The sequence below is a fragment of the Tyto alba genome, unplaced genomic scaffold, assembly GCF_018691265.1.
Source record: "Tyto alba isolate M040663 unplaced genomic scaffold, T.alba_DEE_v4.0 Super-Scaffold_9, whole genome shotgun sequence".
NCBI lineage: Eukaryota > Metazoa > Chordata > Aves > Strigiformes > Tytonidae > Tyto > Tyto alba.
The window spans coordinates 2,913,420-2,935,950 of NW_024881330.1; the positions used below are offsets into that span (position 1 = coordinate 2,913,420).

Sequence of the window (22,531 nt, forward strand, 5' to 3'; positions counted from 1 at the left end):
GTTTCAGCGTCAATAATTTTGCATTTTAAAATACACATTTTTTTATAAATTTCTAGCTGCTCTCCAAAAAGCTTACATTCTAGTAATCACAGCAAGCCTTTGTGAGAGCTAATTACTTAGAGTTTTTCAATTTTCCTCGAGGAAAGAAAGGAGTGCCATGAATATTCCTTATTAGGAGAGGAAAACCTTAAACTGAGGACAAGGTGAACATGCCAATTAGGAGGCATATAAAGGACACACAGACACTCATTCCCACACAACACTGTCCACAACAGAACATCTGTTCCTCTTCTAGGCGTAAGAACCTATTGCTCGGTTGATTTCAGGCTGCAACAAAGATCTTAGAAAGATAAAGATGTCAGCCTTGATGTCTCTAGAGGATGGAAATCACAGACTGTGGGGCAGGGGCAAAGTGGTGTGGGACTGAAGGCTACTTACCCAGTATTTCTGCACAGGAAAGGAGAAATAAATGCGTATTCTCCTTTCACCCATCTCAGAAGAGGAAAAAAAAAAAATAAATTCTTTTAACTATTTTTTTCCTTATTGGATCGGAGACAATGATCTTTGGGGTAACCTGATACTATTCAGCTGCTCCACCTGGGACAGAGGCAGGGCATGACAAAAGGCATCCCATGGGACTGAGGACACAATAATTTTTCTACCTACTCATAATGGGAGTGATGGGTGCTGGACGAGCAAAGCTCACCTCAAGGACTACAGAACAGGCAAGGCAGGATGACAAGGATACCAAGTAGAATAGAATAACTTTAAAAAAGTTTTTGAACCTAGACACGATGAGTGTAACTACGGAAGCTGTGGTCATCTTGACACTGCTAGAGGACACGCTTGGATAATTCAGAGTATTATAACACATTCATAGCATACACTGCAGGATGACATTACTGAAGTCAAAGCCTTCACTTGGGAGTTAGTAAGGTTTACTGATTCAGGTCCTTCTCCATGATCATGTCAGCTGCAGAAAATAGGTTTGGAGAGGTTTGCACTTGGCAATCTCTAATCATGGAGTGGTATGAGCTTTCAACACTGAGCCATGGACCCAATCCTACCAGAGAATCCAAGTGAGGAGGTTATGAGCAGTATCAGGCATATCTCCATTCTGTCATAACACAAGAGCTGCTGCCTCCAGGAGGAACGATGGCCAGAAAGCAATGGACAGATTTCTATTTTTCATTATTCAATAAACAGAATGTATAGGATGATGCACCATACAGAATTGTCTCTGAAATGAGGACTATTATTAACTACTTAGCTTGGCACAGACTAACAGCACTTTACCAGAGGAGGAATATCTCTTCAGGCAGACATCAACAAACAAATCGTATAGCTGTATGCTGGCAAAGGAAGGGAAGCCTAGGCTGTTAGCAAGCTGCTGATCCAGGGTCTTCTGCCCTGAAGTCATGTGAAACCAATCAACTCCTTTCTTTCCTCTGGGAAGCTTGATTTGGGAACAAGAAACTCGGTAGCTGGTCCAGAAAGGCTCCTTTATTGCAGGAGTCCAGTGTCTGCCTTGGTTTCCAGCACATGATGGGCTGCTGGCCGTGTAGCTGGTTGTGTGTGCCAACACCCAGCCTGGATGCATGTTCGTTGAGCATGCGTTCAATTCAGGCCTGGTCCCACACGCACGTTTTTTGCACGTGATTTTTTGGAACTGAGATCTTTTGTGTCAAAAAGGAAGAAGGAAGACAAATGAGAAAGGGGAGACAGATAGAAATTAGATTAGAGGATGTGAGACGGAGAGAAAAAAAAAAAAAAAAAAAGACAGACTCTGAAAAGAGATAAATGGACAGAAAGAAACCATGAAATAAGATATCACAGGGATAACTGAGATAAATATACTGTGACTGTGATAAGCATAGGGAGAGGGAGTGAGGCAGAGAGAAGGACAGGAAAAGATAAATAAGATATAGATAGATATTAGATAGATAAATGATAGTGACAGTGATAGACAATACACAGAAACATGGTGACAGAGATAAATGTTGACAGAGATAGAAATGCATAAATAACAGGTATGGCAAGACAGACAGCTGAAGACAGAGATAAATAAGTGATTGCAAGATAGAGAGGAAGAGATGAATTATAGATAAACACATTAGAAGCAGATAAATAAATGCTGGATTAGATAAATAAAAAGATAAATGAAAGGGACAAGTAGATGCGTATAGAAAGAGAGAGAGAAGGAGAGAAATAGAGGGAGGGAGGGAGGGAGGGAGGGAGGGAGGGAGGGAGGGAGGGAGGGAGGGAGGGAGGGAGGGAGGGAGGGAGGGAGGGAGGGAGGGAGGGAAGGAGGGAAGGAGGGAAGGTTTCCCATGACGGCAACTGAACACACAGTATGTACTGTCCTTGGCTAGGGAAGATCCTGGTTTGGAAGATATGAATTATATGCAAATGCCAAGCAAGCTAGTATTTTTCTTGCTTGGGAGAGGGAAGAAGTCTGGGAGGGTAAACAAAAGCTTAAATATCTACAAAGGGTTGAAAAGAAACCAAAACCAGCCAAATGGTCAGGCATGCCAGGACCAGGAGGGGATGAAACCTGCAGAGACCAACAGGTAGCAAAGGAGAATCTAGACAGCACAGACTCCCCCAGGGTAATAAGAGAAAAGGGAGTTATTGTAGAAAGGGACTGTTGACTCATGCAGATCTTCAGGATCAAAAGAATGTGTGTGATTGAACACACAGCAGAAACGTGCAGGCAAAGGAGAGACCTGACCCATCTCCATAAGCACAGGCAGCTTAAAATTGCACTGAAAGTGTGCATGGAGCCAGGTGAAGTGGTGGGAAGGCTCTCCAGATTCCAGACCTTCTCAAAGACACCTCTCCTGAGCACAGAGCTGTCTGAGGTTCATGTGACCCCCTTGGTCAGGGGTTGCTAAAGCAAAGAAGGATCACAGTAGGAAGAGATGGATCCAATCTCTTTTTCCTTGATACTCTTCTCTGCCACCATGTTGCATGGGTGAGAAATAATAGCTTGGAGGCAAGGCTTAATCTTAGTTAAAATGTTAAGAGAGCTATAGGGAAATAAGATAAGCGAAGAATAAGGGAGAAATAGGGGTGTTGCTTTCTTTTGGTCAGGGTTGAGAGTAAGGACAGCCCACGATAGTACATGCAAGCCACTAAGACACACACAAATAAAACAGAAAGTAAAAAAAAAATGGCCTAGTTCAATCCCCAAACCAGGTCACTTGTTGATTCTCACCTGTGATGTGCTCACCTGATCTACAAGCCATATCCACGTCCTTCTCAAAATCGGTCTGAAAGACAGAGAACACAGAGGACGTGGTCAAAAGGAGGTGGTGGGGAAAAGCAAGCCATGTGGAAAATGCAAGAACCCACTTTAATTAGTAAGGCGAACACAACCATTGCCAGAAGAGTGGAGGAGAGAGATGTTTTGCTTGGGTTTTGAAACATGGCAAACAGGCCACATTTTTCCACCTGTGGCTTTTGAACCTCAGGTGGTGGTAAACCTGTAATATTGGTTTTCAGCTGGATTCATCTGCTCATCCATATACTAATTCCTGGGCTGCCAAATTAAAATATCTTCCTGGAACATGTTTATGCACAGGCCTAAAAAACGGGACAGGTTCCTGGTCTGATCTGCCTCGGATATATCACTCCACACTTAGTATAAGTGGATTCCCCTCCACTCATTAAGATCTGGGGATGCTGCTGAGGATGTTCCACACCCACTGGGCTTTCTTGTGATCTTTCACCAAGTCACATGAAGTGGAAACAAGTCTCTGCCTCTGAAACACTTAGTGTATAAAATCAATGGTCCCTGCAGGCACAAAGGCTGAGTAGCTTTTTCAAGCGGTCTGTACAGCCAGATGAAACTCCTTTCTTCTCCCAGTATAAATTAATCGCTTTCCTAAAGCTTTCAGCAGGTAACATTTCAAAGAACTGGATACACTGAGTCACAGTGGTCCATGAGTTTTCATGGAGTAATGGTAAGGCCACACAAAAAGGCAAAACCACACAGCAAAAGGTAGAAGAGTTCACTGATTATTTCTGGTATCATTTCAGGAGACACGTAATACTGTATGTTTATATTATACAATCATTAATAATTGGATTACTGTGATTAAATGCATTCCAGTTTAATATTAAGAAGAGTGTGAAAAAAATATCCCCATCCCCCTGGGATAAACACTTTAATATTAGCAGGTTGAGATCCAAGAGTTTTTGAAGAGCTGGTTGAAGAATTATTTCAACCTTCTTGATGCAAATTTCTTGGTAAATTATTTAAATATAAAATAATTTTGAAAAGAATAGAAGAGAAATAAGACTGAACTGATGTTTAAATGAGCAAGTGGGATGGCACAGAAAAATATAATCTCATTTTCTTGATAGGAGTTCCAGAAAAATGTAACTGAACAGCCTGTACTAGTTCTACTGATAAATAAATAAAAGATAAGTTCATATTTAATACCAGTCAACAAGATTTTGTGGAAAACAGTTCTACTCAGCTAAGCTTCTTTTCACTTGCTGGGCAGATTTGAAGATTACTGAAAAAGGTAGCGGCAAAAATGCCATCCTGCAAAGCTTTTGATTTCTTTGGTTATTTTACAACTCAGTCACTATAAAATAACATTGTATCTCTCTAAAAATATCAGTGAGGAATCATCATTCACGTCTAGATTCCGGAGCTTTTTGTGCCTGAATGTGAAGAAACTGATTGTAAACTCTCTACTTCTCAACACATCCATCAACAGTGCAGAAGTAAATGTAATCTCATTGCTAAAAAGCTTGTAGCTGACACAGAATTTTGCAAGGTTGTTGGTAATGAATGAAAACAGGTAGTTATACAGAGACAAAAATCTGAAACTTGAGAATATAGTGCTTGGTGTGGTGACAATGGAGTAACAAATATAGCATACTCATTTTTAAAGGATAGTAAGAGTCTGAAGGGCATGTGGAAAAGGGTTATAAAAATAATTTGAAGGCAAATGTCTTACACAGGGAGAATAGAAAAGTTCAGTGTGTTAACTTACTGAAAGGAAGACTGAGGCTGGATATGATTATGGTGTCTGCTATTGAAGGAGCAAAAGTACTAGGCATGCAAGGGGCTTTCTAATTACAGATTAATAGGCATAGCAAGAACCTGTCTGAAAATGAGTCAACTATGTATTTAAATTCTAAATGAGGCACCTGCTTTTAGCAAACACCTACGAGGTGTGGTAGAATTATATATCTCTTGATGTCTTGACTTAAAGATTGTGCTGTTTGAAATGGGACTTTGTACCCAAGCACAAGCTACTTAACATAGCACAGGAGTGACTGGGAAAAAAAAAAAAAACACCACTGGGTTATGATACAGGTCTAATATTAACCAAACATTTTTGGAACTTGTTCAAATATTGTGATTGTCCTGATGTCCTTACCCCAACCTCAGAAATCAAATGTCTCGTATATCATCTACATGATAACACTGAAGCAGATGCAAGACAATTCCCCATAGATTATTCTTCTACAGCCTTATCTAGACTTTTTATAAAGGACTTACACAGCAGGACCAAGGTTTACAGTGCTTACACTACACTCCCAGTGAAGCAATGTAAACAAGTGTGCTTTTGAGAGAAACAAATCCTTCTGAGACAGCATCTTTATAATAATGACCCAACACAATGTGATTAAATCAGTATCAAACAACTGCCTCCTACCTTCAGCTAGTACAAGGCAGCGTGGTGGGTATGAAAATGTCTGGAAGACCTGAGAGGTATAGTTTGGCATTGTATTTTCTGCGAAACAAAGATCTCACCAAGATGCCTGCAAAACCTAGTGTGTAAGTCTGAGCCCCTTAATATTACAATGAAAAGAAACCAGATTTGTGTGAAAAAGCCTATGCTAAATGTTATGTTTGTTCAAGTGCAGGTTCAATAGAAAAAAAGAATGATGATTGCAAAATCTAGGATGGACAGAGCCCTTTGTTTATCAGTTATGAGTTAAAAATGCCCATAGGTCCCTTAATAATAGACTAGGTAGTAGTTTTCCCTACCATTAGCTGAGCGTGTCCATTCTGAAATGACCCTCCTGAGTCTCCATTGCCCTCTTCCTGACGATCTACTACTCGGCACTTCACAGCATCCTGGACCTGCAGGAACAAATGGATTTGCAAAAGTCAGAGTAAGACAGGAATATCAAATCATATTAAAATCTGCTGAAGGAAAAAAAAAAAAAAAAAAAAGCCTCGGTAGATCAAAAGAACATGGATCCTGCTTTAGTAGCATTCAGGTATTCATTTCAAATGGTTTATATGATACATATCTCACTAGCAGAGGAGCTCCAAGGTTTTACAGGTATCCTGGGTCGCTGTGTTGGTCACTACTAGTTGCTTGATTTATACAGGCATGAATGAAAACGTCTTCTATTTTGCAGCTTGCAATATGTTTACAATGGATGCTATTGCATAAATCATTATATTGGGATCTATGACGTCCAATTATGATCCTATTTTAGCTGAAATATATATCTTATCCAAAACTAACTGAAATCAGTGGAAAAAAAAATGCCAGTAACTGCAATAGGAGTTAAACGCAGGCCCATAGTCATAATGCAATTAGTTGAAGGAGTCTCAGCCAAGCCAGTGGTGTAATTCCATTGATTTCATTGTCCTGACATAAGAAATTATTCTGTTTTACTTAATTTAAAGGAGATGTAAGAAGATAAAATGAATATTGAAAAAAAAAACCCTTTCTGCTTCTGTTATTGATAGTCTATCCACTCAGTAGGATGAAAAGAATAAAAGAAACATAAAAGATTCGTCCTTTTCTTCCCTGATACAATTTACCATTTTAAATCTCCACAGGGAGGCTGGAGAGAATTTACTCAATTTCTTTGCTTGATTATTGCTAGCTTTACTTTCTAGCTTGAATATCTAGCTGCTAATGCCAACATACAATCATTCTGTAAATCTCAGTGAAAGTTTCCCCTCTTGAAATAAATAAAAAAAAAAAGTTGTTTTTCTTAATATTCCATTTTTGGAGATGGGGTGTAAACATTCTGGAAATATTTATTATTCTGCAGTAATCCTCCAGATTCCACTCTCCAGTACACTCAGCATGACGACCATTGATTCATTCCTCCCTCCCTCTGACCAATACTGTCACGGTCATTTTTGTGGTCACTGTCTACACGAAAGCAAACGTTCATAGGATGAGAGAAGCTACCAGCCTGACTGGACGTTTTTCAGATGTTTTCTACGGGGAGTATGCTGGTGATATAAAAGACAACAACTCATTCATCTCACCTCCCGCCGTAGGATGCAATGGACCATAACGATGACAAAGCCTTCCAGTGAGTCAAAGACGGCAAAAAGGATCTGGAAGAGTGCTGACCGCCGATCTGTGATTGCCAGAACTGCAGACATCCAGGTGAGAGCCAGGAGAGGTAGGACCACGCAGGAGCTCCAAAGGGATGCCCTGTCAAGGGAGAGGAAGAGAGAGAATTCAGCCCCACTTCGGCCTTGCCCACTTCCACGTGGGATGCTAATTCAAGCTCCTGATCCCACGGGGCTTCAGAAGACTTCTTCAGCAAACATATACTCGCCCTAGATGTCTTCTGAGCCCCTGTCACAGGGAAGCAGGAAGATGCTTTGCACACTCACGCTACCAAAACAGGTGACACACGTTTCTACGGGAGGGACTACTTTTCAATGGTGTGGTCATGCACAAAACTTGAGGTGGGGAGGAAGGATGCAGATACCTCACTCCCCCTTTCATGCCCTTCCCACTCTGCCACTAGTCCACAACCATGGCATTTCCCAAGAAGGGGAGACAAAATACAATCACTGCAGGTTGCCAAAGGGAAGGGGAACAATTGCAGCAGAGACTGGTTTGTCACGATGGCTGTCAGTACTTGGGTTACAGACACTTGGACTTCCACAGCACATGGAAGACACCAACACTGGGGACGTGTCACAGTTTCAAGTGACTAAAACAGAGAAGCATAGAGCTGATGTGGAGACAGGTATTTTGCTGTTGCTCCCCTACTCTACAGTTGATGGTCCCTACAACACTGCATCAATGAATGTCAGGAGAACTGATACCTGACCCATTTTTTCTGTGAATAGAAAATTTTCTGCTTTCTCGTGTGCTCTCCCCGGCTGAATGCTTTGAAAAAAATTACAGTTGTTTCTATATTTAGTAATTATTGTAAATAAGTTTATTCTCGGGTGGACATTCTGGGTTAAAATATTTAAGATTCAAGCTACTTCTTAATTTACAAGACAGAAAACTGGACAAAACAGTTTTCTGTAATGCAAGTACTGCCCCATGAACCTCCACTTTATCTATGAATGATGGCTCTAGAAACGGGAAACCAGATCTGTTCCCATGGACTTAGTCACTCAGCTCTGACAAAAAAAGGTCCCAAGCAATTTTAACAGCTTACTAGGGAGATTTTAAGCTGTCAGTTAGCCTATATATTTGGCAGCACTGGTGCACCAAGAGTACCAGGAGAATTTCTCTGTGGGCTTTTATCTAACAAATAAGAGGAGACCAATGCACAGGCTGAATAACAAGTTGAGCTTCAAGATTTTTCTATGTAGAAAACCTCAACCTATATATTAAAGAACAAATACAGGCAACACAATATATTACAGGACAGATATCATGACACACGTTTTACAGTACTTACATGGGACTTGCTTACCATTTTCTGATATATGATCAAGTTTTTAATAATGTTTACTTGCTGATTATCCAGGTACCACTCTCACAGACCTCAGTGAGAGTTTTACCTGAACAAAGCTGGAGCTTGGACACAGGTATGGACATCGGGATGTAACACCCTGGCTTCAGGTAAGAGTTTTTCAAGGATTGTTACGTCAGTTCTGCTGTAATGACCACATACTGCAGAGAGGGGTTATTTTTATAGTCATAATCATACTCTGATTGCAAATATTTCTACAGCCTGTCCAGACTCAGATGTGTTCCTTAGTGGTGTTATGAAGCAATGTAACCTACCTAAGGGAGCATGTAAATGGAATATACTTTTCCCTTTTTTTTTTTTTTTTTTTTCAATTAAAACAAGCATTATGAGACTTCCATGTAAGGTAAAGGCCATGACATAATCTGATACCTTGTAATTTTATACAGGACGACAAAGTGAATGTTCTTTAATGTCCAATATGAACTATAATTTCAAAGTATTTAAAAAAAAAAAAAAAAAAAAAAAAAGCAGCAGCCAGACAGCCCTCAACCAAACAACTCCTAAACAGAAGTTTTCTTTCCACTTCTCCCTAGCCATCTGAAATCTGTCTCATTATACCAAAATTTCATTCTCATTCCCAGTGGTGCATTAATAAAACTGGGTAAGCAATAAATGCAGCGAAAAAATCAGAGGCAGAAAAGCCAAATGGAAAGATAAGGCTTGCTCCATAACATGCCACTCTAGATGTATCTTCCATGCAAGTATCAGCAAACACAACATGCTTGATGCATGGCTTAGTAGATGAAGCCATTCCAGCAGCAACTTGCAATTGTGATTGCTGGAAACCAGTAAAGTCAATAGAAGCTGCTAGAAAAGGTCTGTACCAGACAACTCTGCTTCCTGGAATTATCTGTTTTCCCAGCATACTCTTAATAAATATGCATACATTACCACCAACAACGTGCAAACAAGAAGCCTGGAAACCACATCTGAGAATGGATCTGACCTGAACCAGCTATCTAATTTTTTACATGGGTTTTCCATTCTTGAAAAGAACTGCAACATCAGATTGGCAATGGTTTAGATCTGCATCCAAGATTTAGATGTGGATTTGGGGTTGTAAGGGATAATGCTAAGGAGGTGAATAATGTTTATCCACAGCAAACGGCTAGATTTCCATCCACTGGCTTCAAAACCTGCTTTAAAAATAGATGCAGGCACCCTGAAGTCTATTTGCCATCCAGGGCATAGATGCAACGATCCACAACTACAGTGGGCTCCCTTCAGAGCTCCTGCTGTTGTCATGCAGGACTCAGTGAGTCCTTCCCAGCCCCTTGCTCTGTGTGTCTCCATACGTGCAAACTATTCGATTTCTGAGTGAAGACATCCCGATGGACTTCACTATTGTTCCCAATAAAAGCAACCTTAAACCACCGCTTAAATCTCCGCCTTTCCAACCAGATGACAAAAACATCAACTGCATTTCCAACTCAGATGATGAAAACAGTATTACGCCACATATTTAGCTGGTGTAAATCAGGATTTTCCCAACTGAGTTGTGCTTACATCAGCTAAGAGGACGGCCTTTCTGCTCTCTTTGTGATTCACCTTGCAGCTTCCTTCTCAACAATATTCATCTCTTACAAACGTTATGGAAATGTGGCTTGACACAATGCATAATCTTTATTCTCAGGCAGCAGATGGCAACAGGTCATAGGAATGTAACTTACTTTAATTTCACTTTCATAGCTCTGCTTAGGTTTTGAAATATTAAATTCAAAAAAGCTCCATTTGAAAAAAAAAACAAAAAATTATATCAAGACTGAAATTTCAGAAGAAAACTCAGGGGAAGATAAGTGGGTTTCCTGTGACACTGCCCTTAATTCTACTTGCTGTGAGCTGAATTCTTAGCAGAACTCATACTTCTTCTACCTTTCCATCCGTCCCTTTTTTAGATGCTACTGTGCATTCTTAAAAGGTTACAGAATAATTTATAGGACCTAAGAAATTTCATGTTATGGTGCCATGTGATGTGAAATGAAATGATGGTTTGTTATATAATGTAGCTGTGATTACCTAATTATGGATTATCTATGATCAACGAATCCAGGATGTTTATTGCTTGAGACAGAGGAATTAGCCGGTAGATCCTCTTGTTTGTCCCATACATGACAGCACTCATGATGAGTGACAGCAATATCAAGGGAAGATCATTACACTGAGTTGTGGAAGCATGGTGCTGCTTTATCGTGTGACGATCGCGACATGATGACGTTACTCAGCAGTACAGTTGTAGTGTCATGTTGTTGCTCCCCACCACACCACGCTACTGCTGCATTGCAGAGGAAGGGCGTTACTTTGGGATATGGCAATGCCACAGCACAGGGCAACCAACCAAATATAATTAGAATGAGATGTGACAGCATGGCCGAGATTTATCCTTATGAAATCACATAGCTGACCCAGCTCTGGCAACAAGCAGATGATGGTCAAAATGGCCTTTGGTCAAAATGTCAAAAACTAGCTGTGTTTTTTTTTTGTATTTTAGCTAGCTGGCAGCCTTGAGAATCTTCATCTCTGCAAAAGAAGCAGGATAAACTGATGGCACTTAGGGGATAACAATGGAAAGAACAAAAAAATGTTTTTGTAGACAAAGATCTATATGAAGAAAGTTAAAGAGGCCTGCACCCTGACAAAAGGCAAGTGCAGGGGGACACACAGTACATACCAACAAAGATGTAAAGAACCATTAGAAAGACGTAAGTGATCAATTCTTATTACCCAACACTGACAGGTTAGCCAGTACCATAAGCTAAAGAAGCAGCAGAAGGAAAAATAACTTTAGAACTCAGAAAGCAGCTCCTGAAGAGGAGCTCTGAAAAGGGAGATGGTAAGTGGACTCAACACATAAGGGAATGGATGGCTCCTTATATGCTGCACAGAGTAGCACAAGATGCTCCACTACTCTAACGAGTGTGCTATTCCTGCATCTCAGCAGTTCTGATACAGCAAAACTACAGTAAAAGAATGTACTTTATTCATCCTCTCATGCTTTATCCCTCCTCTAATTTGTATTCCTCCTGAAAGCAAAAGTATTGCTCCAATTTTAGGGATAGTTTCAGAGGAACTCCCTTTAACTCAGTGCCCATATAACCAAGATAGGAAATATGTAACTAGAAAAGAGGGGGCACTCTGCATGCTCTTCCCATGCACAAGCAACACAGAAGCACAAGATATTATTTCTATTTTCTCCAAAAGATGATTTTTCTCCCAGTTGCTGCAATCTGAACCATACAACTAGGAGAACAGGAAATCAAATGCCTCTAAGAGAGACAGGCAGGTAATGAAGTAGCTATGGGCAGACTGCTTGATTATTCACTCCTAACAAGGGAAGTTGTTCTTTGACCATCCAAGCAAGGACCTGCAGGGCCCAAGTATTATCCCCAGGTGAGGATACAATTTCAAAATCCTTGAACTATGAGAACAATGCTCTTATGAGGAAGAGTCTCCTTCATAAAACCAGCCATGCATGGAAATATTGATTCACATTAGTCCTAGAACTACAATACAGGGAGAAAAGTTGACATCTGAGACTTCCTGAAATTACTTTGAGCCAAGAAAAAGATCAAATCCCTTAGATGGGAGACCTGACACAAGAACTTCTGATGATGCATGAGAAGGGTCATGAGGACTCCCTCATGTTGACTCTTGGGTGGTTTGCTTGCAAGAAGACTACACTGTGTCAGGACCTTAGTCTTGGGCCAGTCTCTTCCCTATGGTCAGAGCTTGAGACTCCATATTTGTAACTCACTGCCTGACACAAATTCCACACACACCCCCTTCCCTCCCTCCTTCCCTCCCTCCTTCCTTCCTTCCTTCCATCCATCCAATAGCAGTTCCTGGGATCTGCAGTGGATGTCCTTCTTCACAGCAAGTACAAAGAAATGGCATGCCCCTGAGATATTTTTTCCCTGTGTCAGATAAAAATTTTTCACAGGTAGCAAAGACAATTTACTTATGAGGCAGTATTTCACAGGCAGCAATAAAAGGAAGGAAATGTGGGAACAGAGGTCTTCCAATGGCAAAACATGGCCAGCATCTTCTCCAGAACAAACTAGAGGGAAAGGTTTTTCAACCCACACCTGTCAAGTCTGGCTAACCCTTAACAGGTCATAGACATCCAAAGCTTTTCTTTTTTAGCTTTTCCCAAGTCAATAAATTGCACAATTTCCAGTGCATGTTTTTAATTTCTGTCATGATTACTACCTGCTCTCCCATCAGTGGTTTACCATGTTTTCCCTCAGTTATGCATTCCCTTGTCTGACCTCTTCTCTCTTAGGCACAGATATTACCACAAAGAGTTGCTCAAAACTTTTATGATTTCCAAAAGCCAAGAAAAATGGATGAAAGGCTCTATCCTTTCATGCCATGCTATCCCAGAAACAAGCCTCTGAAGCTGGAGAAGGCATGAGCAACCCCAGCAGGAATAAGGCAGGAACATCCTTGTTGTGCTCTCTACCAAGCAACTATGACTAATTCCAGGTCAGAGAGGAGCCAGGAATCCTCGTGGTATCTGATTTACATTACAAGACTTCAAAACTGAAATGCAAAGCTGGTCCAAGGTCTGGGATGAAGGCCAGAAGAATGGTAGCAGTGGCATGAAGTGTAATTATGGTTTTGCCTCATTTACAAGCTCATTTACAGTAGATTTGGAGGAAGAAAAGCAGAAACAGTTCAGCTGCAGAGTGAAGTGGACAACAAGGGTAGATGAGGGCTGAATGAACTAATTTGTCTATTACTCAGTGGTCCCTTTTCAAGGACAAGAGCATAGGACAATTCAGGACAAACAACAAAACCAGTACTGAAATTTATCATCTACAGTATTCTATCTTCTGGGAAACAAAAGATATATCCTCTTAGAATAGTCTTCCAATTTCTTTCAAACCATTTAAATTAGAAAAGCAGGATAAGTAGGAGATTTGGATTCCATACCCCTTTTTTTGTCTGATTTTAAGATGAATTAGAATATGTGATTTATGACAGATCAATGTCAGATAATATGGGGGAAGGATTTGAGACAGTTTTACTTTTTAAATTAATTTACTACGAACTGAAAGCCTCCCTATTTAACAGTCTAATTTATTAATAATAAAGCTGCTGGTTTAGCATTCCTCTGCAGTAGCAGGAAACCGAAATGCAGTGACCTGCTAATTCCAGACTTGTGGTACGCATGTCTGGACCAATGCCATCTCACCATGTCAGCTGGGCACTGTTGCAAAAGGTAAGTAAACAACTTCAGCAGTGAAAAATAAATGAGATTTTGTTCAGCTTTTGCATCTCAGAGAAACTGCTAGCTCTTAATGGAGGTGATTGCTTGTTCTCTTTTTCTAACAACGGTTGCTTTTAAGAAATGTAGGGTTTTCCCTAAACTCTTTCAGATTTTATATAAATAGCTCAGTTTTCAGGGAAAAAAAAAATAAAAAGGAGAAAATCTTGTGTTTTGATTTTCTTTTATATTTCTACATTTTAAGATTTGGCACTCAGCTGCCTATTTCTGTTTGGATTAATTAAAGGTAGGAGTTTTAAAATTGCAAATGTCTAGATATGAGACTGTTTCTTTCACACATTTTACATATATTACTTTAGATACCAAAGCCAAAATATAGCATCATTTGGAAACGATGAAGAGAATAAAATTTCAAAAAGGGAAGAAAGACAAGCCTTCCCTCACTGCTCTTCCTCCTACCTTAACCTTTGGGAAAAAAGCCAACTATGTAAATAGAAACAATTTCTCCATCAGAGCAAAGCACTGGCATTTTCTTTTCCTTTTTTTTTTTTTTTTAACTAACTCCAGCGGCATGTAAGAAGAGATTTAACAGCATTTCACTTTCATAACTCAGAGCTATGAAACACTTTGAGATTTTGATAACTAATTCCAAGTGATTTTAGGGGTCCAAAAGAGCCAGTCAACACTTACCAAATCAGAACTGTAGCCCTAAGAGGTATTAAACTTAACTGTAGACTTTTATCAGAGAAAAAAACACTTAGAAGTGATTCACCAACTCACTCAATGCTCTTCAGCTTCTGGAGTAAAAAACTCAAGCACATGCTTAAGTGTTTGACAAAGCTGGTGTCTGAGGCCCCTGCCTACCGTCAAAATTAATGGGAACCACATTAAGTCTGTAACTCCAAGAACTAAATTAAATGGGGGCATTAAACATACACCCAGCTTCCAACAAATGAAGAGTCCCTTTGTCTTCCATGGGCTGCTCACATGCTTAAATCTAGGCATGTCATAAAGTGCTTTTCAGGATCCAGCCCATCAGCTTTTGTTCCAGCGATGTTGCAGGAGCCCTACGCTACTCATGGCCCACAGAATGAGGTCAGGGAGAATTGGGGATGTGGGGAAGTGGGCAGGGACATGGGGAGTGAAAACAAACAAGGGCTCGTGAGTGCAGGGAAATGAGAGAGGGAAATAAAATAAATTAAAAAAAAAAAAAAAAAAAAAAAAAAGAAAAAAGAAAGTGGAAAGAAAGAAAGAAAAGAAGTTGAAATTAGAGGAACTAACATGGCGTTACTGGTGGCTGTGGCCGAAACTTCAGCAGAAGAAACTACTCCACACTTGGAACATTTGAGCGTCATGCCGTAAAGGGGCACTGCCATCTGACTGCAATTAAAACCAAAAGACTGAAACAAAACAAAACACTTTGCTTATGAACACAAACGTAGAAAGGAAAGGGAAAGAGAAGCCAAAAGAAAGAAAGAACGAAAGAAAGGAAGAAAGAAGAAAGGGAACCAACCAACCATACCCAGTTTGAAAACGAAATGAAAGACAGGCAGGAATAAAACTCTCTCATCTGTACCACTCCAGATGCGGGAAATGGGAAAAATGTACAATTCAGAGATGTGTTGGTGCTGCTGGAGAGGGTGGAACTGTGTTGGTGAATGTTTTGCCAGAATCAGGGTATCTCTCTCTGGCACTCATGGAAGAGAAACCAGTACTGCTCTCCCAGTCTCCACCTTCTTTTGGTTTTTTTTTTGAGAAATTGCTCTTTTCCCTCCTGGCCTTTTTGCTCCAAAACAAAAAAGGTGGCAGGGTTGTACAGTAGAAGGCAAGAAGTAGGGCTGTGGGGACTATGTCTGCTTATCATCTTTCCTAAAGCAATGCAAGGGCTAAGCCATGTTTTCTCCACTGGCCCTGGTGTGCTAATCCTTGGTGGCCTTGGTGGGCATACCCACATGGCAGCTGATAATACCAGGAGACAGACCACTCATTGGTTGCTTAACCTGTGATGACGGACATGCAAATTGGACTGTTTAGGTCCTGGAAGTTAAGCATGAGCTTGGGTGTTTTGTAAGACCATCAACCTGCCCTGAAGGGAGCCAGACTGGCTGACTGCTTTTGAGACTTTTTTTTTTTTTCTCTCAGATCTTGTTTTGGAGCTGAAAACATCTTTGGGATGAACCCTGAGACTTATTCACATCAGTTGCTCCCACTTTTTCTAGATTCGATCGACCACGGAACCAGGCCATTGTGGGCTGCTGGTAAAAGCTAAAGGGCATGTCCTCATGATTTTTAGAAGGTGATGTCTGTGAACCCACCTAGCTGACAAGCCAGCTCTTACTCAGGAGGCCAGAAGCCACATTAGCTTGGCATTGGCCCTGTTTCCTCCCAGAATTTACTAGTTTGTGTGCACTCTCTGATTGGCACAGATGATAGACAGCCATATCAGAGCTGGCTTAGAAAATGGGCAGGAGTCTGCAAAACATCCTATAGACCTACGTGCAGCGCCTGATACCAGGGAAGGCATGGACATCACTGCCAAAGGACAGCGGGTCTGTCATTCTTGGGTGACGGCAGTGCAGCTGGTGATGTTTGCAGATACCAAATGTCAAGGCTTTTACAGCCGTACCCTGCCTGGGAGAGAGATTAGGAAACTTGATAGATTGTTTCTTAACTTTTATGGCTTTGTGTTCAGTCTCACTGCAAAAAGGACATTCTCATGAACACCAACACAGTATTACCAGTGGTCCTAGTGGCCCACTTTCAAGTGGCTATTGATTAGTCTTTTAATTAGTTACAGTGACATAAGCCATTACTCCCTTCCAGAATAATGGCTAAGGTATCCCACAGAAACTTTCAGCCTTCAGACACAGAGAAAATTAGCTCCTGTGTCAATAGGTACATATCTTCCAGGAAGGATAGTGTAGATCCCGTGAGGACAATGGCTGAACCAAAGATAAAGTGGGTCTTGAGAGGCATTAAGTGCACGACCCTTAAAAAAGGACAGCTTATCCCCAGATCTATAAGCCACAAAGAACAGATAAGCAGAGAGACAGAGAGAGGCAGAGATAGGCAGCAAAAAGAAAGTAGATTGATTTGAGGAATTTGATGGAAAACTATACCAGAAAAAACATGAATGACACTGAATCACAAAGAACTGGCCAAAAGACCACTATAACACACAACTGTAACTGCTCTTGGATGTATTTATGCAGAAAGTTTTAAGAAGTAGGCACAGATGTGGATACATTTATATTCTAATTTGTTCTTGCTGGGGGCATGAGGTTGTTAATATACTGAATTTCTGTAGCAGGTTTATATTGGTGCCTGTATGTTTGAAAGGGTAGCTAATGAAATAATCACAGTGAATAATGCATTAATTTAATTTAGCTTTTTCTACTTCCTAAATATCCACAAACAGAGCTCACAGACTCATCTGGTGTGTTCACTGGAGCCTGGACTTTGCTACCTTTTATCGAACAGTGCTTTACACCACGCATGGCCCAAAGATCAGGAGCATTGCTTCCAACATGAAACATTCCCAGGTGAAGTGCAATCCGAATCTGCTCCTATTTTAATGTAGTTATTATCTTTCCAATTACTCTCTTCTCTATGCACTGACAATCCAGCTCTGTTATACCCTACCAGGACAGTCACGCAGAGAATACTTCACACAAGTTATTGGGACAAACTTTCTCAAGTCCTCTCTATAATCAACGGAGAGATAAAAGAAGTAAAGGTCCTCTAAGGGGCAAGTTGGAACAACTAAACAAGGCTCCTGTCTCTCTCCCGTAGTTACAGAGGAAGCCTAGGGAGATTAAACTCAGTAGGCTAAATTTAGCTTTTGTGAATATACCCTATAGTCTCATTCCTCTTCCCTGGCTGTATAGGCACACAAACGCTTCTGAAATAAACACTGGCTGAATAAACTTCAAATTCATTTTAAAGGCTCCTGCATCTGACATGAGAACATTTGTTTTCAGTAGCTTTCCCATCAACAGAGCTCAAATACTGTTGGTGCAGCTGACCGCGAACGGAGCCTGTTCTGCTGGGAGACACTTGTGCAGTTTTCTCCCATGCCTGGACAGGATTTGGGGCACTTGTATGCATTTTTCTAGCTCTCCAGGTAATCACACACAACTCTCTACAGCCTGGTTTTGTGATATGTCTATAAAGTCATTGCCATTAGAAAGTCAAGGTCTTCTGACAGATGTGACAACAGTAATCATAGCAATTTCCTCTGCTAAGTATAGGGCAAAACCTATCGTGTCTTGGGTATTATTTCTCAGGAACTGTTAGCACTGATTTGTTTGTGCCAACCGATCTGCAGTACATGTGCTGGGCTCCTCTTAGTGTTCATTGGGTCTTTTTTTTTTCCCCTCTTTTTGTCTTTTTCCCTTTGTTTTTGTTTTTGCAACACTGAACCATACTTCTTGCCTCTGCTAAAGGAAACACAATGTTTCTTTATACCATCTTCTCAGATCCAAACATCTCCAAGGCCGTGACTTATTCTAATTGTCTTCAGATCTACCTTCCAACACGGTTCCCAAGCCCAGGCCAGAAGCGGCTAGCTAAAGGGAAGGGGCACCAGAGCTCTCAAAAGTGCTTCCGCACTCTCAGCGGGTGCACTTCAAAAAGAGAACAAAATCATTGAGCACAGAGAAGGCTTAAAAGTGCTGCACACACACACACGGACACGAAAGAGGGGGGAAAAAAGAGAAAAGAAAGAAAAAACAAAGAACATCAGAAAAATGACTTTTTTTTTTTTTTTTTTGCTTTGTAGGTTTTGTTTTCAAAGTACAAATATGAATGTGATCAATAACCAGCTACTATGTATTAAATAAGGTCATTCTGTATGCAGTTTAGATTAGAGAGAGAGTGGCTGAGGTACAAAACTCACTGCTTTGCTAATCCAATAAACCATTTATTTCAGCTCTGACTTTCAAGTGCAATTATCGTGCTACAGACTGCTTGCAGTTCACGTATTTTCTTGAGTTCTCTCTTTGTAAAGAAGACATTATCCAGAATAAAGCCCTCGCTTGTTAGCAGCTGCTTTAAGCAATGTCACTTCTTTGTAAGTACCTGTTCACTTCAAGTAAGGTCACTTCTTCGCGTACCTGTTTGACCCAGCAGCAACCAATACCTCTGATCATTCAAACGTGTTTAAGTCTCCTCTTATTGTCACGAGCATGGCACCACCGCTCAGGCACTGTGATTCCCCTCTTTGCTGCACCACGGGACCATGCCACTTGGCCATGTCAACACTGCTGATAAAACATGAACTTTAACAGGTTCCTGTGTTTCTCCCCAGGCTGGATAAGAGCTCGTTTCTACCCTCAGTTTTCCTGCCATCGCTCAAAAACCACTTCCACCAGAAGCACTCAATAGTGCAATGACAGGAATATTGAACTTTATCTGTACTTTCTGCCTCTACACTCTGAGATTCAATTTTAAGGCCCGAGGCTTTTGCAGCACTGCAGTTGCTAAAGCAGCTTACCCTCTCTGTGAAGCCTAGAGGTGAAGCAAACAGGGCGACAGGTACTCATGCTCTCTCCCCTTTCATAGATAGGGTATAACCTGTATCTTCTCCCCCAGCCTCCTAAGGTTTCAGGTTCTGCCTGTAGCCACGGTGCAGAGGCACCAGAACTCTCCTTGCTCTCCTCGTCTCTTTGTAAAAAACTTCTTCCTTCAAGAATATGATCGTTATCCACAGTGATAAATCAAATGCCATCAATGGACAAGTGAGAGCACACAACCCTGTTTTTCCTAGCAGCAGGTAAGGGGATGATAGTTTCTCTGACTGCAACAGCAAGCCAACTAAGGCAGCGGAAAATAATGTACTCACATCAGCAGTCAGGCGGACCTGTGCATTTGATTTGACTCAGAGTGTCAGCATGCCATTTCTGTCCTTCTCTTGGAGCATGGCATAGCTCAGGGACAAAGTCTGAGCAGGCTACAGACTCGTTTCTAGAAACGAGGATGGGGGGGGATGGGGGGGGGGGGGGGGGCGTGTCTCATCCTGGTGGAGCGAATGACACTGTCAACAGAGCTTGGAAATAACCCAACAGAGAGCCCTGCATGGTAGCTGCTGCTTCCCCAGCCAAGCCCTAGTGAGATCAGGGTGATAAGAACTGCGGTGTCAGCTCCCAATCCGTACTACAAAGAAAACCAGGTAACACAAGCCCCAGGCTCCAGGGATGGAGGTTGGGTGATGTCTGTGGAGAAGATAAAGAACCCCAGGTGGCATCAGAAACTTTTTGTGCAGAAGAGGTATTTTTGCTTACCAATCCTCCTCTTTACATATCCATCCGTCTACTAATCTGTTCACTGCTAGACCTCCAAAGACCTTTTCCTTAAAAGTATCACATACCTTGCTGTCCCTCAGCTATTAGACATGACTTGTCTGTTACACAGACCATTCCACGTACCACACTCAGCAATCATGAGTCCCTCTCTGATCCAGCTGCTGTCTCTAGATGTTAGTGAGAAAAGTCACTTTGCTTTCCCTAGTCTTTAGGAGGATACATCAGCCTGGGCTGAAGTCATTTTAACAAAGAGATGAACTTCTAACCTTCCTTCATAGTAACACACTGCTGTTTCTTGGATCTTTTGTCTCTGCTGCACTAAACGACAAGGCAGAGATATTAAATCAACTCAGGGTTTTTTTCTTTAATTTTATTGAAATCTGCTTTTGCTTTTTTGTTTGCATTGCCAAACTCTCTTTGCATTCTTTGCCTGGTTATTGATCACAACCTTGGGTGGGTTTTTTTTTTTTTTTTTTTTTTTTGTTTGTTTTTTTTTTTTATTTATTTATTCTTTACTTAGATGTAGTGATAAGGCATACCCTGCCCGTTCCTTCAGTTTCTTATCTGTTATTCCATCTTTGGATACAAGTTTGTTAAAAACCAGAATGCCAATAACCATGTTCACCTGTTGAAAGAGAAACAACACACAATTTTGTTCTCAAGTGGGTCAGGTCAAACTTGGTAACACAGAAGGAAAAAACCCAACATTTGGCAAGCTAAATTCTTCCCATCTCTCCTGAAGCCAGGTAGGTCACACTGTTGCAGGCCACCACCCCTCCTGTCCCCTCTCCACCCTGTCCCACCTTCCCTGGCCATTCAGGAGAGCAGGATACAGCTGGCAGCAGATCGGAGAGGTGTCCATGAACCAGGACAAGATTGTAAAGTGCTCAGATTATTGCAGGGCTGTTTGAAGCCCCATGTAGGCTCAAGGTCCAGCAAGGCAAACCCCAGGCACAAGAACAATTTTTCAGGGTAATACAAATAGAAAGTGGCCAATACAGGGGAGAGCAGTCAGTTAACACTGGCTAGCTTCAGAAGTGCAGCAGCGTTAAGAGGCTGCTGTGGTGTGGTACAGACAGCTTGTCATAATTCTTGCTTGGTGATCCAGCACTGCTGCTCTCAAAATATGCTGTGGAGGGGCACTGGAGCAAGTAGAAACATCAGCTCCTATGGAAGAATGTCTTGGGAGATACTGCAGATGACACAACATACAGATTAGCCATCCTGTCATTTCCAAAAAAAAAAAAAAAATCAGTGAGCAGGACAACTGCATGCAGTCCTTCGGTCTGCTCTGTTAGGGTGAGAGCATGGATGTCTGCATCAATCAGGTACAAATATTCACAGTGAAATCCAGGCTGTACAGACCCGAGGTCTTGCAAAGTGATCCTAAACTCCTCACTATGCCTTTCTGACTGCATCCACTGCTGCCAGCTGCATCTGTTTTGCAAACCTCATCCCAACCACAGCAACCTCTGAATGCGAACACATTAGTGACCCATGAGCACCACCCTCTTCATGGAAGCACAGCACTGATGGTGGAAAACAGTGACCCTCTCCTGGTTTTGCTGTCAGTGAAACATCTGGTGTTGGTAGGATGATGTGTTAGATGCTCTTTTGTATGTTGGGCTTGCAAGGAAATGTTTAAGGCCAAAATCAGACACGTGCAACATTACACATTAGCTGAGAACCTTAGTGAGTTTAATAGACCCTTGAGAGGTGGTTCTAAGAGACACCTAGTACAACACCTTGCCCAAAGGAAGGGAGATATCTGCTCACACCCAGCCTCCACCTAATTGCCTGAATCACCGTCAATAATGAGCAATCTTTCTGAGTTTGGATTGCTGGTTTCAGCAGGACACAACCCAGCTCACTGATGGGGAGTCCACAGCTGGGAATAAATGGAAGATCTCACCAACAGCAGTTATTTTCTTTTGCATCAGCTGCTGGGGCAGTGGAGTACTTTCCACAGCTGCGAGTCCATTTCTAGAGCTCACCATGGTATTGTTTTAGAGAAACAACACTGGCAAGTCAGACACAGTAACTCAGCCAAGGATCAGCAGGAAATCAAACCCTAGTTATGTGCTTGGAGAGAGAGAGCCTTTTCAATTCACTGATCCTTCTTCACTGTGCTGGAGGCTGGTGAGTACAAGAGAGACTTTTCTTTAAGGTGCAACAAGCCAGTAGGAAAGACGGGGTTGAGGTGTGGCAGGCTGGATTGCTCCCGGGGCTGGCCACACCACAGTGTGTATCCTCCTTCATATATAGCAGGGGACAT

The 22,531-nt window shown here is 41.5% G+C and overlaps 1 protein-coding gene across 9 annotated transcripts in view; it reads right to left on the minus strand.

Annotated features, from left to right (window-relative positions):
* Positions 1 to 22,531, minus strand: part of ADGRB1 (adhesion G protein-coupled receptor B1) — a 280,012-nt gene that overhangs the window by 18,143 nt on the left and 239,338 nt on the right. For 5 of the 9 annotated variants that reach the window (XM_042785910.1, XM_042785909.1, XM_042785904.1 and 2 more), the window contains 5 exons: positions 20,796 to 20,881; positions 15,236 to 15,334; positions 7,265 to 7,436; positions 6,014 to 6,109; positions 3,218 to 3,272 (listed from right to left, as the gene is read on the minus strand). In XM_042785910.1, the coding sequence (XP_042641844.1) occupies positions 3,218 to 3,272; positions 6,014 to 6,109; positions 7,265 to 7,436; positions 15,236 to 15,334; positions 20,796 to 20,881 (508 nt within the window). The remainder of the gene's footprint in view (positions 1 to 3,217; positions 3,273 to 6,013; positions 6,110 to 7,264; positions 7,437 to 15,235; positions 15,335 to 20,795; positions 20,882 to 22,531) is intronic. The other 4 variants (XM_042785908.1, XM_042785907.1, XM_042785905.1 and 1 more) reach the window with 3 other exon arrangements.